This window comes from Peromyscus leucopus, chromosome 4, assembly GCF_004664715.2.
Source record: "Peromyscus leucopus breed LL Stock chromosome 4, UCI_PerLeu_2.1, whole genome shotgun sequence".
NCBI lineage: Eukaryota > Metazoa > Chordata > Mammalia > Rodentia > Cricetidae > Peromyscus > Peromyscus leucopus.
In genome coordinates, this window is record NC_051066.1 from 147,418,389 (window position 1) to 147,435,725 (window position 17,337).

General features: G+C 40.3%; 1 protein-coding gene across 2 annotated transcripts in view; it reads left to right on the plus strand.

Annotated features, from left to right (window-relative positions):
* Stk4 (serine/threonine kinase 4) overlaps positions 1–17,337 on the plus strand; it is a 99,685-nt gene that overhangs the window by 41,595 nt on the left and 40,753 nt on the right. For both annotated transcript variants that reach the window (XM_028868445.2, XM_037205530.1), the window contains one exon: positions 14,555–14,712. In XM_028868445.2, coding sequence (XP_028724278.1) covers positions 14,555–14,712 — 158 coding nt within the window. The remainder of the gene's footprint in view (positions 1–14,554; positions 14,713–17,337) is intronic.

Here is a 17,337-nt window from a genome sequence, read left to right on the forward strand (position 1 = left end):
CCTTCTCAGGGAAATCCATGCATTCCTCTTTGGACCCTCTTTGTTTTCTAGTGTCTCTAGGATTGTGGATTGTAAGGTTGGCTATCCTAATATCTGCTTATGAGTGAGAACATACCATGTTTGTCTTTCTGGGTCTGGCTTACCTCACTCAGAATGATTTTTTTCTATTTCCATCCATTTGCCTGCAAATTTAATGAGGTCTTTTTTTTTTTTTTTTTTTTTTTTTTTTTTACAGCTGAGTAATACTCCATTGTATTGTATAAATGTACAACATTTTCCTTATCTATTCTTCGGTTGAGGGGCATCTAGGCTGTTTCCAGGTTCTGGCTATTATGAATAAAGCTGCTATGAGCATAGTTGAGCAGGTGTCCTTGTAGTATGATTGAGCATCCTTTGAGTATATGCCCAAGATTGGTATAACTGGGTCTTGAGGTAGATTGAAAAACTGCCATTAATTTCCAAAGTGGCTGTACAAGTTTGCACTCCCACCAGCAGTGGAGAAGTGTTCCCCTTACTCTACATCCTCTCCAGCATAAGATGTCATCATTGTTTTTGATCTTAGCCATTCTTACAGGTTTAAGATGGAATCTTAGAGTTGTTTTGATTTGTATTTCCCTGATGACTAAGGATGTTGAACAATTCTTTAAATGTATTTCGGCCATTTGAGATTTTTGTGCTGAGAATTCTCTGTTTAGATCCGTACTCCAGTTTTTAATTGGATTATTTGGTGTTTTGATGTCTAGTTTCTTGAGCCCTCTGTCAGACGTGGGGTTGGTGAAGATCTTTTCCCATTCTGTAGGCTGCCATTTTATCTTATTGACAGTGTCCTTTGCCTTACAGAAGCTTTTCAATTTCAGGAGGTCCTATTTATTAATTGTCGATCTCAGTGTCTGTGTTACTGGTATTATATTAAGGAAGTAGTCTCTTATGCCAGTGTATTCAGGCTAGTTCCCACTTTCTCTTCTATCAGGTTCAGTGTAACTGGATTTATGTTGAGGTCTTTGATCCACTTGGATTTGAGTTTTGTGCAGGGCAATTGATACGAATTGATTTGTATTCTTCTACATGTTGACCTCCAGTTATGCCAGCACCATTTGTTGAAGATGTTTTCTTTTTTCCATGATATAATTTTGGTTTCTTTGTCAAAAATCAGGTGTTCATAGGTATTTGGATTTATGTCAAGGTCTTCAATTCAATTCCATTGATCCATGTGTCTGTTTTTATGTGAATACCAAGCTATTTTTATTGCTATAGCTCTATAGTAGAGCTTGAAGTCAGGGATGGTGATGCCTTTGGAAGTTCCTTTATTGTACAGGATTGTTATAGTTATCCTGGGTTTTTTGTTTTTCCATATGAAGTTGAGTATTGTTCTTCAGACTTATGGGACACAATGAAAGCAGTGCTAAGAGGAAAGTTCATACCACTAAATGCCTGCATAAAGAATTTGGAGAAATCTCATATTAGCAACTTAACAGCACACCTGAAAGCTCTAGAACAAAAAGAAGCAAACTCACCCAGGAGGAGTAGACAGCAAGAAATAATCAAACTCAGGGCTGAAATCAACAAATTAGAAACAAAGAGAACAATACAAAGAATCAATAAAACAGAGTTGGTTCTTTGAGAAAACTGACAAGATAGGCAAACCCTTATCCAAACTAACCAAAAGGCAAAGAGAGAATAATCAAATTAATAAAATCAGAAATGAAAAGGGGGACATAACAGACACTAAGGAAATCCAGAGAATCATTAATGTCATACTTCAAAAACCTGTACTCCACAAAATTGGAAAGTCTAAAAGAAATGGACAATTTTCTTGATAGGTACCATGTACCAAAATTAAATTAAGACCAGATAAACAATTTAAATAGATCTATAACCCCTAAGGAAATAGAAACAGTTATTAAGTCTCCCAACCAAAAAAAGCCCAGGGCCAGATGGTTTCAGGCAGAATTTCAAAGAAGAGCTAATACCAATACTCCTCAAATTGTTCCACACAATAGAAACAGAAAGAACATTGCCAACTTCTTTCTATGAGGCTGCAGTTACTCTGATACCCAAACCACACAAAGATGCAACAAAGAAAGAGAACTACAGACCAATCTCTTGTCATAAACACTGATGCAAAAATACTCATTAAAATATTGGCAAACCGAATATAAGAACACATTTAAAAAAAAAAAAAACATCCACCATGATCAAGTAGGCAGGGATGGTTCAACATTTGAAAATCTGTCAATATAATCCACCAAATGAACAAACTGAAAGAAAAAACCCACATGATCATCACATTAGATGCTGAAAAAGCCTTTGACAAAATCTAACACCCTTCATGATAAAGATCTTGGAGAGATCAGGAATACAAGGAGTATACCTAAACATAATAAAGGCAATTTACAGCAAGCTGACAGCCAACATCAAATTAAATGGAGAGAAATTCAAAGTGATTCTACTAAAATCAGGAACAAGACAAGGCTGTCCAGTCTCTCCATATCTATTTAATGTAGTACTTGAAGTTCTAGCTAGAGCAATAATACAACAAAAGGAGATCAAGGGGATACAAATTGGAAAAGAAGAAGTCAAACGTTCACTGTTTGCTGGCGATATGATAGTGTACATAAGTGAACCCCCCCCCCAAATTCTACCAGGGAACTCCTATAACTGATAAACACCTTCAATAATGTGGTGGGATATAAAATTAACTAAAAAAAAATCAGTAGCTCTCTTATATACAAATAATAAACAAGCTAAAAGAAATCAGAGAAATATTACCCTTTATAATAGCCACAAATAATATAAAATACCTTGGTTTAACTCTAACCATGCAAGTAAAAAACCTGTATGTCAAGAACTTCAAGTCTTTGAAGAAGGAAATTGAAGAAGATATCAGAAAATGGAACGATCTCCCTTGTTCATGGATAAGTTTAATTAACATAATAAAAATGGCTATCTTACCAAAAGCAATCCACAGATTCCATGTAGTCCCCATCAGAATCCCAACACAATTCTTCACAGACCTTGTTTTATTTTTATAGATGAATTGTTGATGTTTTTCGGTGGGTAGCTTTATTCATGATCCTATGAGATTAGGAATTTCTAAGTTTCCTTTTTTATTTTTTATTTTTTACAGAGAAGGCCTTGTCTGTGAATTATGACCTTAGTTTTTTCCCTTTGTGATCCATTCACCTTTTTTTTCCGGTCCACTCGGAGCTCTAGTATAGTTTGAGTAGCAGTCCCTCTTCTTGTCCTGTTGTTCACCTTAGAGAAAAGTCTTCTACTATCTTCATACCGAGTCTGATTGTGAAACAGAATCATAAGGGCTCCTCCTTAGACTAAAGTCCTTTACTTCTGGCTTCGGGGTCCTTGTAACAATCAGAACTGGTGTAACACTGTTCACTATTCTGTGGTTGGGTTTTCCGGCTTACTAATGGGATTGACATAGCTTTTACCTTATCTGTGGCTCAGCATCACTCTGTTGTGTGCATGGTACATGTGCTCTCTGTTTCCTTCCCTTCCACCCTCTGGTGCCAGGCGTTGAGCCCAGGGACCTCATCACACTGCTCAGACATTCTCCATGGAGCTGCGTAGAAGCTCTGATGACCATTTTGTTTGTTAGAAACAGAGTTTTGTTCACTGTGTATTCCCTGCCAGCCTGGAACTTGCCATGTAACCCAGGGTGGTCTCAAATTCAAATCCCCTTGCCTCTACTTCTTGAATTCTGAAATTATAGGCATGTACTGCTGCTATGCCTGTGAATTATTCAGAAGTGCTTTTTTCAAAACTACGGGTGTGAAATTTTAAAACTGCCCATTTCAATTACAGAGAATTGAGGTTAAAAAACATGGTCTACGTGGTAACAGTTCTTTGGTACTTTTTGAGACATTTGTGGCTTGGCATGTTTGTTGTGAATTTTTGTCAAATAGTCTTTGTGTGCTTTAGCAAGATTGTGTTTTCTTTTTTTGAAAATGTTTAAAAGCTCTGTATGTGCCATGAAGCCAAGTTGTGGAAGTCAGAGGACAACTTTTGTGGGTTCTGAGAATTCAACTTAGGTCAACAAGCTTGAATAGCTAGTACCTTTACCCAGTGGATCATTTTGCCAGCCTAAGAAGGCGCGTTTCTAGTTGTTTGGTACAGGAGTTTATAGCTAGTAAACTTAATTTGTTAATTTAGCAGTTGCATGCTTTTGCCTGGTACGAGAAAATGCCAGGTCTAAGTCTAGCAGTTCTGAAAGGTGATGGACACCTGTCTGCTCAAGATTTGACACCAGTGCTTGGGGGCTGCACTGATGTGGCCTTACCTCTCTACGTGTCCAGGACATGCACATAAACTGCCCTCTCCTCCTTTCCAGGCTTATTTGCAGTGGAGGGAGAAGGGAAATAATATTTGCTAAGTTCTTGTCCCTGGCTCAGGCCTTTCCCCTTAGACCCTGTGAACTGAGGGGCACGAGGTGATTTCTTCCTAAACTTTGTGCTTGGTTCCCAGCATTCTAATTTGCTCCCTAGAGCAATAGCTACACTAGTCTCTTTGGAAGAGAATTTTAAAGCCTAGCAGCATAGTTGAGTTCAGGAAGCTCTGTGACTGAGGACATCTATTGTGGCTATTTTCGTTCTTTAAAACCAAAGGCCAGGCTCCCGTTGAAAAGATTTCATTTCAGCACTGTCAGATATGCAGATCAGAGCTGCCTGGAGAGAAATTCTTGACTCACAGCCCAGTTCTTCCCACCTGCGGCTGTCTGAGGAGGTTGTTAGCACATCCTTGTGCTGTTTTCATCGGCTCTGTCTTGGAGGATAGCAGTGGCAAGGATGGTAATCAGAATGTAAGCCTGCACGTGTCTGAGCACTCCTTTTTACAACAGTAGCTTTATTGTCTTGTTTCTGATTGCTTCAAAACTTATCAGAAAACTCAGTGCTTGCATGTACCTGGCACTCTGAATTGGCACCATAGGAAGGTTCTGGATAGTGTTAGTGCTGTTACATGACCAGAGTGAAACCCTACAACATTTAGTTTCCTTGCAGTTGTGTTTCTGACGGAGGGCAAGAGAAGAAAGAAAAACAGTGGAATGATTTTTGGAATCAGTGTTTGGTGAAGTCTCCTTAGGGAGGCTGTTTCCCTTTTGACCCTCAATTTCCTAAACCTTTAGAAAAATAAGGCACAAGAAGTTTTATTTTGCCGTTTTGCCAAACTAATATAAAGTGCTACATATAAAATACTTAGTATCTAAATGCTCAGAGATGAAAGTGTTATAATAAGCATTTATTTATTCAGTGAGAAAGAGAAGGAGAGGGAGAGAGAAAGGAGGAAGGGAGGGAGGGAGAGAGAGAGAGAGAGAGAGAGAGAGAGAGAGAGAGAGAGAGAGAGAGAGAGAGAGATTGAGAATTAAGTTCCCTGGCAATGAGATGATAGTTATTTTGAGAACGAGTTTAACAGCTCAATATACAAGATGGCAGATTTAAAGAAGGCCAGACTCTGGGTCCCATGAGCCCTCTTTTATGAGGCTTCTGACCCTGATCTTAGCACAGGCATTTATTACTGGCTGCCTTCTTTCCCATCCCTGAAAGGCAATCTCCTGGGGAACTGCTTTTCAGGAGAAGTTCCCTCCTGGGTGAGCTTTACAATAGAGAAGCAGACATCTTGGTTCTTAAACTTTTCTCACAGTGTCACAAATAACTGGAGGTCATCCTTCCAGAATGGAAACTAACTCCTAATTGTTTGTGCAGTTTCTCTTATTGTGTCCACATGTCGGGCTCCCTTTTATCTTTGGAAACGATTAACATTCTTCATTTCTTTGGGATGAGCCAGAAAACACAGATTCTTGGTGCCTGAATATTCACTCAGAGAGCCCAGCCAGACCACATACTGGGATGTAAAAGGACCAGATCTCCATGTGACCTGGGTGATGGGCTCAAGGCCTATAGTTTTTGGAATATAAGTTACTCCAGTGTGGTTATGTTCGTCAGAGGAGAGCCAAGAATAGCCACGAGGCATTACATTTTTTCCAAAGAGGGCAGTGGTGCAATAGTAGTGAGCAGAAAGGAGAGTGAATCCAGAAATTAGGCTTTGGCTGTTGATGTAAGAGGTGCAGGTAGATAGCTTGATTCAATAGTTCTCTACCTCCAGTGCCTTAAGCTCTTCTGATCTGCTGGCTCTTGCTTAGAAAGAAATGGAGATGTACTCTAATCCTAATTTCAATGGATCTATAAGGAAAAGTAGATGATTTTCTGTAAGCATGACTACACTAAGAAATGTCAATTTCAATATTTGTTAAAAAAACAACTATCCAGTGTGATCCAGGACATACTTCCTAGATACTTATTGTGTGTCACAGCTGTGTAATGTACAGAGACCAAATGGGACATTTACTGCTGACAGGGAACCTACGGGCTAAAAATGTAAGATGGTGTCTCTACCACTACCCTGAGCTGCACATGCTGTCTCTGTTCTTTCCAGTCCTTTGTATTGTGTAGAGTGTACCCCAGAGTGTGGCATTTGGTAGTGATTTGATTAGCTGGGGAGAGAGGCCCTCTGCCTCTGAAGGTAACAAATCACTTGATGAAAGGCCGGGTGAGTTATTGAAAAAGGCTAAAGAGTTTGTAAGAAGGATAGTAAAGACTTTGATTATGACGGCCACGGAGAATACTCCAGGCATGTGCAAAGCAGAAACGTGGACAGTACGTATTGAATATTGAGGTTGACTGAAACAGATGTGGGCATCGGTCAGCTTTTAAAAGGACTTTGAGTACCCGATAAGCAGTTTGAACTTGACACTGTTGTTAAGGCGGTGTATGAAGACACTCTGGCCAGGAAAGGTGAGACCCAGTCTCAGGAGGTTCTTGCAGTACCAAGGTGTCGATCATCTTCATTGGTGACTGTTCTCTTTTGTCTTTTCTGGTGGCTGTCCCTAGTGCTCTAGCTGGAGGCCTTGGACTTTGGAGCTAGAATCTCTCTTGTAATCCATATCACCTCATTAGCATTAGGATGGCTTGTGAGCCACTGTCTGGAAAGCAAGTCAGTTCATAGATGCATTTGCCCAAGCTGTTTACCAGAAGAATGTTTCTCTGGGCTCCAGGGCATCTTATAGCCTGCAGTTCTTAGTGGTTTTAAGACCATTCAAAGTTTATGGCTATATGGACTTTATGTAATTAAGTCACTTGATACATTTGGAACCCATAAATGCTCCTTACCAAAAACAAAACCAGAAACCACACATACAATAAATGTTAGATTAAAAAAAACAAAAAACAAAAAACAGCCAGGCAGTGGTGGTGCATGCCTTTAATCCCAGCACTCGGGAGGCAAAGGCAGGCGGATCTCGGTGAGTTCGAGACCAGCCTGGGCTACCAAGTGAGTTCCACGAAAGGCGCAAAGCTACAGAGAGAAACCCTGTCTTGAACCCCCCCCCCCAAAAAAAAAAAAAAACCAAAAAACAAAAAAGCAAATCAAACCCTTTATGATGCATTTACATTATCACATTATTTTAACTGAGGCATTGCTGGAGTTTTTTTCTTGCAAATATTTATGCATGGAGCCCAGAAGAAAATGGAGGCCTGTGCTCAATTGCTTACTTTGAACAGAATTAATTACTATTTAGATAAAAAGAAGTTATTGTGGGAATTAAGGAAAGGCTAGATTGACCCTTGTGGGTTAGTTCGTTTGGCAGTGAAGGTTTGGGATGGAAGGGTCATCAAGTCTGAAATCTGATAGATGGTTACTCCAAAGAAGATGTAAGCTCCACCTTTGGGTTAAGCTCCTGTCTAGCATGCCCGTCCCTGCATTATTTTATAGTTCTCAGAAACCCAGAAATAAAAGCACACCGTAGAGGAAGGTCTTGTTGATTTATTTCAAGATTGAGTTATTGACATAATTTATGAACCATTTTATGGGTAATAAATGTATGGAGTTTACTCATTTATACCGTGACTTTTAGTATGTTTGCAGAGTTGTGCAACAACCACCAGTTTTTAATTTTTAAAGTTTTATTATTTTAAACTAGGATATAATTCATAAGGTTTACTGTTTTAAAGTATACAGTGTCATGGATTTTTTTAGTATGTTGACAAGGTTTTATAAGCATAATGACTATTAAATCCCAGGCATTTTGATCACTTCCAAAGAAGTGGTCATCCCATTGTCAGTTATGTCTTACTCTTCCCCTTCCACAGACAACCACTTATCTACTTTCTGTCTCTGGATTTGCCCGTCTGGATATTTAATGTAAATGGATTCAGCCAATATGTTTCTCTTTGGGTCTGGCATTTTTTTGTTTTGTATAATTCTTTCAAGTTTTATCCATGTTTCAGTGTGTATCAAGTTATATATAATAATATATATTATATATACTATATAATAATTTTTTGTTGGTGTATGTGAACACGCTTGTGTGTGTGTGTGTGTGTGTGTGTGTGTGTGTGTGTGTGTGTGTGTGTGAAGGCAGGCCAGAGGTTTAACACTGGGATTCTGCCTTGGTTTCTTTCCACTTATTGAGCTCCTGAGTTAGGCTAGGCTGGCTAGCTAGTGAGCTGCAGGGATCTGCCTGTTCTCCTCCCCAGTGTTGGGATACAGATTGGTACTGATGCACCCATTGTTTTAAGTGGGTGCTGAGGACTTGAACTCATGTCTTCACGCTTTCGTGGTAAGCACTTTACCAACTGAGCCATCTCCCCAGCCTCAGTCTTTCAAGTTTATATGGCTGACTAAGTTTCCAGTATGTAGATACACCACATGCTTGCTCATCGGTTGGTGGACATTTGGATCATTTCTTTTGCTTTTATGTAACATTTTTCAAAGGGACATAGAGACAAGGCACAGGTGCACATCATTTCTCTCTTTTCCTGTGGGTTTAGACAGGTTGTCCATTCAGTCGATAAATGGGGCTTACAGAGAAGTAGGGCACCATAGTGTAGTAGCACATTTATTTCCTGTATTGGATAAAAGAATCAAAGCAAGCTATGGCTGTTTTCATGGTTTGTCCAGTCCATTCTCCCTCTGGCTTCAGGTTTCCTGTATTATCATTCAGCTGAATGTGTTCATTTCCTGTGATACATCTGAAAAAATACTCTAGTTCAAATTGAAACAAAACATCCCCTGACCAGCTGAAGGCCTGGGAGCAGGAGAGGGCAGGACAGCCTCACCTTTAATCAGCTGGGAGCGATGCTTTTATGCTTTTCAACTCTGACAGGCTACTTCTCTGCATTTGATCATCGAGCTCAAGTATTGGTGAAATTATTAAGGCCACTCCACGTAGTTAAAAGGGAGATTCATTTAGTGGTGTAACTTACAAATGAAGGGATAGGTAGGTTGCAGGTTCTGGGAAAGACACAGGCAGTCCGGTGGTGTTCTCTGGAGAACTCTCCTCGGTCTAACTCTAGTGTCTAGGGTCCAGGAAATGAGAGCACAGTGCATCCGAATCTTGGGTCTTCAGGGCCCTCCCTTTTCTGCCTACAAGGCGTGACAGTTACCGAAGCCTCAATAGGGGTTGGAACTTCCAGACCAAAGCTGGAATGGCTACCCACTACTTCTCCCCCTTTTGTCTAAATAAGAAGGTTCTAACTTGATACAAGATTATATACAAAGGAATGGTTATCAAATATTGTCCAGGAGTAATGAGGGATAATTTACCTCTTTGGTAATTTGGTATATGTAAACTTTAACTGATTGTTTAGCTTTAATTAAATTCTAAAGAAAAGTATGACTTTCATTCCCAGCTTGTCTGAATATGTGATTATATTATAAAGCATAGTTTTATTTATTTATTTTTTTGGGGGGGGGTGTCTCTGAATTCTGAGTCGTGTCAGGGATGATCAGGTCCCTGGCTTTGGAAAGCACACGATGAAAGCAAAGACATTGGTAGGATTTCTTGTTTGTGATGCTTAGTTGTTCAAAGAGACAAAGAATCGTTCTTTAGCTCTAAACATATTAGGAATCTTTAAGGGAGTTGTGAAGGGCTGTTGTTGTCAAGGAAATCATTGAAATATGAGGAAAGCAAATGTTGCTACTTTTTCATCTAGACAGCGGTAGAACTAGACTTGTTATATTCTTCTAGGAGATATTCTTTTGATTTTTTTTTTAATGGAATGATTTAGAATTAAGCCATAAAAATGTTTTGAGTCTCGTCCATGACTTAAATTTTATGTATTTAATTTACGCTATAATTAATTAATTGATTGATTAATTAATTCTTTTGAGACAGAGTGTCACTGTAGCACAGTTTGGCCTGGAATTCACTGAGTAGCCCGGGCTATAATGTGGTCGTTTTGGTGTTCATAGTGTCCTCAAATTGATAGTGGTGGTTCTCTCCTAGGTACCTCTTAAATTAAATGCCCATTAGTTTGAAAGAGTGAATCTTTAATTGGTTTGAGTAATCTTAGATTATTGCATTAGTAATTTATTAGACCTGAAGATATACATGGGCCGGGCGGTGGTGGAGACTGCCTTTAATTCCTGTACTCAGGAGGCAGAGCCAGGTGGATCTCTGTGAGTTCGAGGCCAGCCTGGTCTACAGAGCGAGATCCAGGACAGGCACCAAAACAACACAGAGAAACTCTGTCTGGAAAAAACCAAAAAAAGAAAGAAAAAATGGTTTGAGGCTCAATAAAATACATAGGATTTAAAAATAGCCCAGTTTAGTAAGTATTTGAGCATCTATGAAAAAATCACACCCCTATTAACATTTATAAAGTTACAAGGGACGTGTTACAGACACTTCAACTAGATGGAATTTCCCAAGTTATTAGGGCCCCAGATTCTGTTTTTCTCAAAAAAGAGTGGGTGTTGGGGGTGTCAGTTTGGCAACATCAAACCATTGCTGTTGGTTGCTTCTGAGAGGATCTCACACCAGTGTACATGCACACACACACACACACACACACACACACACACACACACACACTGGCCAGCTACTTCTGAGCATGAGGCCTGCCCTGAGTGGATCTCACACCAGTGTACATGCACGCACGCACACACACACACACACACACACACACACACACACACACACACACACTGGCCAGCTACTTCTGAGCATGAGGCCTGCCCTGAGTGGTTGACAGAACCAGTTCCACTCCACTGCAGAAAATGGAGTTTTCTTTTCCCTACAACAAAGTCTCATCCCACTCCTTGTCCAATCTGTGTTAATCACCCTCTACTACAAGAGGAAGCTTCTCTGAGGAGGGTTGTGAGCTACACTGGTCTATGGGTGTAGCTTAACAGTTGCTTGTCTAAGAAGATGGAGGGAGGCTCACTTCATGATTTTTCTTCTTTAGTCTGGAGTTTGCTTGTCTAAGAAGATGGAGGGAGGCTCACTTCATGATTTTTCTTCTTTAGTCTGGAGTTTGCTATTGCCCTTAAGAAATCCTTCTTTTCAGTAGAGGAGGTTTTTTGCAAACTCAGGTCTGCACTGGGGATGTTCACTGGTGTTGGGGTGCCATGGCTTTGGTGTCCTTGAATCAAAAAAGCTTGGCAAAATCTTTTTTAAAAACTGTGAGCTCTAGTTGAGATTCATCCCTTCAGGCTGGCCGTGTGTCCTCTGGCTCGGGGTTTCTTATTACTCAGCACAGTCCCCCGAGAGCAGTTGTACATTGTAGAGTTGGTTCAGCTGTAGTGAGAGTGGCTGACCCCCCCCCCCCCCCCCACACACACACTTCCCTGGAGTGCATCCGTAGTTTCAAGTTTGTCAGTTGAAGCATTGAGACGTGGTCCCACATGTGGCTTTAAGTTTCTCTTGTAAGTGAAGGGTCTCCTTTGATTTAAAAAATTATTTACATACTGGTTTCTTATCTCCCCAAATCCACAAAGTATCCTCACAGTCTTTCTTTCTTTCTTTCTTTCTTTCTTTCTTTCTTTCTTTCTTTCTTTCTTTCTTTCTTTCTTTCTTTCTTTCTTTCTTTCTTTCTCTTTCTTTCTCTCTCTCCCTCCCTCCCTCCCTCCCTCCCTCCCTTCCTTCTTCCTTCCTTCCTTTTTTGCTTTGTGTTTTTTGTTTGTTTGTTTTTGTTTTTTTGAGACAGGGTTTCTCTGTGTAGCCCTGGTTGTCCTGGAATTCACTCTGTAGACCAAGCTGGCCTCACCTGTCTCTGCCTCCTGAGTGCTGGGATTAAAGGTGTGTACCACCACCGCCTGGCTTCAATTTTTTTTTTTTTTAAATTTGATTTAATATTACATATCAGCTACAGATTCCCTTGTCCTCCCTCCTTGCCCTCCCTCCCCCTGTCCTCCCCCAGTCCACCCCCATTCCCATCTCCTCCAGAGCAAGGACTCGCCTGGGGATTCAGCTCAACCTGGTAGATTCAGTCCAGGCAGGTCCAGACCCCTCCTCCCAGGCTGAGCAAAGTGTCCTTGCATAGGCCCCAGGGTTCAAACAGCCAGCTTATGCACTGAGGACAGGTCCCTGTCCCACTGCCTGGGTGCCTCCCAAACAGTTCAAGCCAATCAACTGTCTCACTTATCCAGAGGGCCTGATCCAGTTGGGGGCTCCTCAGCTATTGGTTCATAGTTCATGTGTTTCCATTCATTTGGCTATTTGTCCCTGTGCTTTTTCCAATCTTGGTCTCAACAATTCTCACTCATACAGTCCCTCCTCTTTCTCACCGATTGGATTCCCGGAGCTCCACCTGGGGCCTGGCCATGGATCTCTGCATCTGCTTCCATCAGTCATTGGTTGAGATTTCTAGCACGACAGTTAGGGTGTTTGGCCATCCTATCACCAGAGTAGGTTGCGCTGGCTTCAATTCTTTAAAAAATAAGTTCTTTAAAACTTTTTATGGTATTTATTGCAAACATTTTCTTCCCATAATTTGTCATATAAATGTATGTGTCTTACACCATTTAATAATTTTAAATTTTTTGCTGTATTTTTCACATACATGAAGTAGCCTATTTTATATATAAATATTTTTTTGTTACAGTTGGAAAGCCTTTCCCACAGTTAGGCTTTAAATGCATTCTTACACTTTCCTCTCGAGTTTATAGTTTCTGTTTTTGCATTAATTGTTTATCCATTTGGAAGTTTCTTGTTTTGGGTGTGAGATACATATCCAATGTAATCCTTCCCCAGATAGCTATGTAATAGTTTGGACTTTGTGGATTTCCTAGTTTGTTCAGCTGCCCAGTGAATTTAGGGTATTTTGTATTGTTACCATGTTCTGACTGTGTTAGCTCAGCAGTCTCCGGGCTGGTTGTCTAGGTTTTCTGATACTCCTTGTTCATTGGTAGGATTAGGTGGCAGATCAGGGTTCAGCTGTCTCAAGCCAGTCCTTCCCCTAGAGTTCCTAGAGGAAGGCACTGAGCACAAAACATAGCTTCCTGTCTCCTCTGCAAATCCAGTGTTGCATTTTTACATGGTTTATTGCAGTTCTTGTAGTACTTTGGTATTCAATAATAATGGAGCTTAACAACCAACAAAGCAAATGTAAGAAGCACCTAGTGTTTACATAGAGCACATGAAACAGTACATCATCATCTTCTTGGTAATTGGTGGGTCTTAGCAAATCCTGTACGACTCCCCCATAAGAAGGAAGTGGCAACAGAGTGAGCAGTGGGTAACCCCCAGCCATGGGCAAATGGGATTGGTTGAAATGGTTGATGACGAGAAAGAAGACAAATGTCTGATGGTTTATTTAATATTTTAGTATTTTTTCTCCTGTGTATATGATTTTACAGAGTTCAATATGTGCTATACATTTGATATTATACCCCATATAAATCATTCATAAATAATATTTTAAAAGTTATTTGTGGGCCAGGCATGATGTTCTGTGCCTTTAATTTCAGCTCTTGAAAGGCAAAGGCTGGAGAATCTCTGAGTTTGTGACCAGCCTAATCTATATAGTGAATTCTAGGCCAACCAGGGCTATAACGTGAGACCCTGCCTCAAATAAACAAACAAACAAACAAATAAATGACTACAAAGTGAGATCCTGCCTCAAATAAATAAACAAACAGAAGAGAAAAGAAAAAGAAAGTTAAATAAAGTTGGGGGTATAGTTCAGTGAGAAAACACTTGCTGGTATGTACAAGGCTTTGTTTTTGATCTCCAGCACCAGAAGAATCTTATGCAATATTTCACAAATGGAAGGATTGTCCTTAACTTGTATTTTATTTTTCAAGCATATTTGTCTTCTTTCAACTAGAATGTGAGCTTATTAAGGAGCAGTCACCTTCCGTCTGTCATGCTCTGTCTGCTATAATGCTTATAGAGAATAATGAATATGATGGATACAAGTATTTTTGTTTGCTTCCCAAATATTTTTAGAATTATTTGCTATAGTAAACCAATAATAAAGAGAACAACAACAATATAGTTATTATTGAGGCTTTCTCAGAATCATTGACAAACTCAAATCTTGCTGTTTAGAAATAAGGACCCTGGGAAAACATTTCCATATATTTCAGGGGACCTCAGAATCTGTTTATTTCCATAAGCAGTATTCCGAGTGAGGATTTGTGTGTTTTTCTTTAGCTTCTGTAAATGGAAAGAACTGACCTGGAGACTGTGTCCCATGTAGGCATCCTGACTACAACAGCATTTCTGTGTTCCTTTTAACCTTCTGTTTTTCTTGGTTTTCAGGAAGAGATGAGACCATGCAGCCTGCAAAACCATCTTTCCTTGAATACTTTGAACAAAAAGAAAAAGAAAACCAGATCAACAGCTTTGGCAAGAGTGTATCCGGCTCTCTGAAAAATTCTTCAGACTGGAAGATACCCCAGGACGGAGACTATGAGTTCGTGAGTAGTGCTGGAACTAAAACTGTCATGTCTGTGGGGAAGGGATTGGGAGTGGCACACACCCAGTCAGTCATCTCGCTGACGGTACCTGAGACCTGTGCATTTCTTACCAAGTTCCAGCCTCCTGTAACTGCCCTTGGCAGCAGCTCCAGGGCCAAGGGCCTCACTAGTTTGAGACAATCATTTTACTGACATTTGAAAAGTTCTGGGATCCCTGACTGATGACTTTTTTTTTTCTTTAAAATTTCTTTATTCACTTAATATTTTTTGTTTTGTCCAGGTTGAAATGATTAGTGATAAAAGAAATATTTCATAACCAAATGAAGAAGCAACTATAATAGTATATTTGGAATTGTGATATTTTACGTAGGAGTTGCATTGGAGGGCACTTGGCAATATTTTGTAGTGTCTTTTTTTTATTTTATTAATCATTCTTTTAATTTTAGCCTGAGGATTGTTCTAAATCTTTTCAGAGTTTGTTATGTAAAACTGGGTATATTACCTTCCATTTGTTATAGAACATCTTCCTCCAACTGTAGACATTTATTAATGTTTGCAGGATTTAATGAGTAGAGACAGTAAAACATTTTGGGCAAAAAGTAAGCTAAGGAGCCCATATTTTGTGACTATTTACAGAAAATGCTTATTTCTGTTGGGACTCTTATCTTTACATTCTCAAGTTCTAAAGTGTGCTATTCAGCTGTGTCAGAATTCTGTTGGTCCTTATAGTTTAGCTTGGGTGGTGGACTTGAGCTCTGAGAGACCTGTCTGGTCCTTCTTTCCACTGACTGCTGACGGACACAGAAGTGATGCCATCCCTCCATGACTTAATCTGTGCTGTCATAGGATGCTGTGGTTTCTATAACTCAGGGTAGAGGTCTTCTGAAGGCCTGAATGACTTACCTGGGTTTATTTAACTTAGACACTGGTCCTGTGCCCGAGCCCAGCTTTATTTGTTTTGTTTGTTTGTTTTGTTTTGTTTGGTAGTCTGTGTGCTCATTTACCAAGATGGTGGTGTTTGAGTATCGTCATGTTCTTGACACTATGATAGAGGCCTGTAGAAGTAAACAGGCAGGTGAAAGCCACCTCATGGAGATTTCATTCTAGAAGGAACATAATGAAACATTTGTGTGTCAGATGGCGGTGTTAGAGAAAATGCAAAGAAAAGGGGCAGTTGGGGAGAGAAGGGTGTGTGTGTGTGTTTGTGTGCCTTTTAAAAAGAGTACTGAGGGGAAAAATAGAGTATAAGTAGGAGAATGAGGATATGAACTATGCACATATCCAGAGAGACCACTTTTCAGGCGGTGAGAATGGCCGACTCAGGTCCCTGAAGCAGGGACTTGTTGGGTGCATTTGCAGAGCAGTGGAGAAATGGTGTGCACATGCAGTGACATCAGAGAGCACTACATGGTCGTGGGATAAAGAGGGCAGAGAGCCAGCTGGTACTGCATTTTCTGCGTGAGATTAGGACTTTAGCTTTTCCTCTTGAGAACCGTGGCTAGAGGCATCCTGATCCACTTTATATTTTGAAACTTGTATTCTGGTCCCTCTGTGAACGGTGTTTTTAATCTCCTGTCCAAAGGAGGCCACAAAGAGGGGCGTTCCGGCTGCCATTCTTCTTCCAGGTCTTTGGCGTCTGTCTTCTTCTGAACTGATGTTAGATGCTTCTTGCAGTGCTTTACCTGCTATAGTGAGGCGGAGTAGAACCACAAGCTTTGAACTGCCCCTTGCTCCTCACATTGCCTGTGGAGTTGTCTTCAATGTATTTGTAAAGACTGATTTTCTTAGTTTAAGCAAGCCTGCTTGAATTTCAGCCAGAAGTTCACATCATTGTTGCCATAAAGTAAGAGCCCCTAAATTTGTTCTCGTATATGGTTTTTCGTTTTCTAGATGCTGTAGAAATAATAATCTTGAGATTTCAGTCACCTGATGCTGTCACCATTCTTAGGTCAGTAGGTCTAGAGTATGGAGAGTTCCTTTATCTTTGCCCTGGTTTATCAAGCTGAGTCATTAGCAAAGAGCTTGGTTTGACAGGCAGGCTATTTCTGCAGAGAGGTCCATTGGTTCTCAGAGAGTACTTTATTGGAGAAAGGTGGTGGCTAGAGAAGGTTGGACCCCAGTTTATGGGTGTGAGTTCTCTCCATCCACCATGTAGGTCCTGGGTGTGCTGTTAAAGTGCATAGGCTTGGTGGCAAGTGCCTCCACCCACTGGACTTTTCATCTTGCCAGCCTGAAAATCCATCTTTTAAAACGAGTTTATTTTTAGTTCTGATTATTTGTTGATGTGTGGATCCGTGTGAGAGTATGTGCACAAGGACACATACACATAGTACAGTGTCTACAGAGGCCAGAACAGGGCACCAGATGCCCTGGAGTTGGAATTACAGGCAGTGTGAGCCACCTGATGTGGGTGCTGGGAAATGAACTCGGGTTGTCTGCAAGAGCAGTATATACTCTTAACTGCTAAGCTATTTCTCCAGTCCTCTGAGAATTCTTTTTTTTTTTTTTAATTCTCTTTTAAGAGCATTTTATATTTGAGTGATGAGAGAAGATGGAATTAGGATGTATATAAATGAAACTAAAGATAAGTGAAAACTGCCTCTGATGCCTTGGTGTTATAGCCAT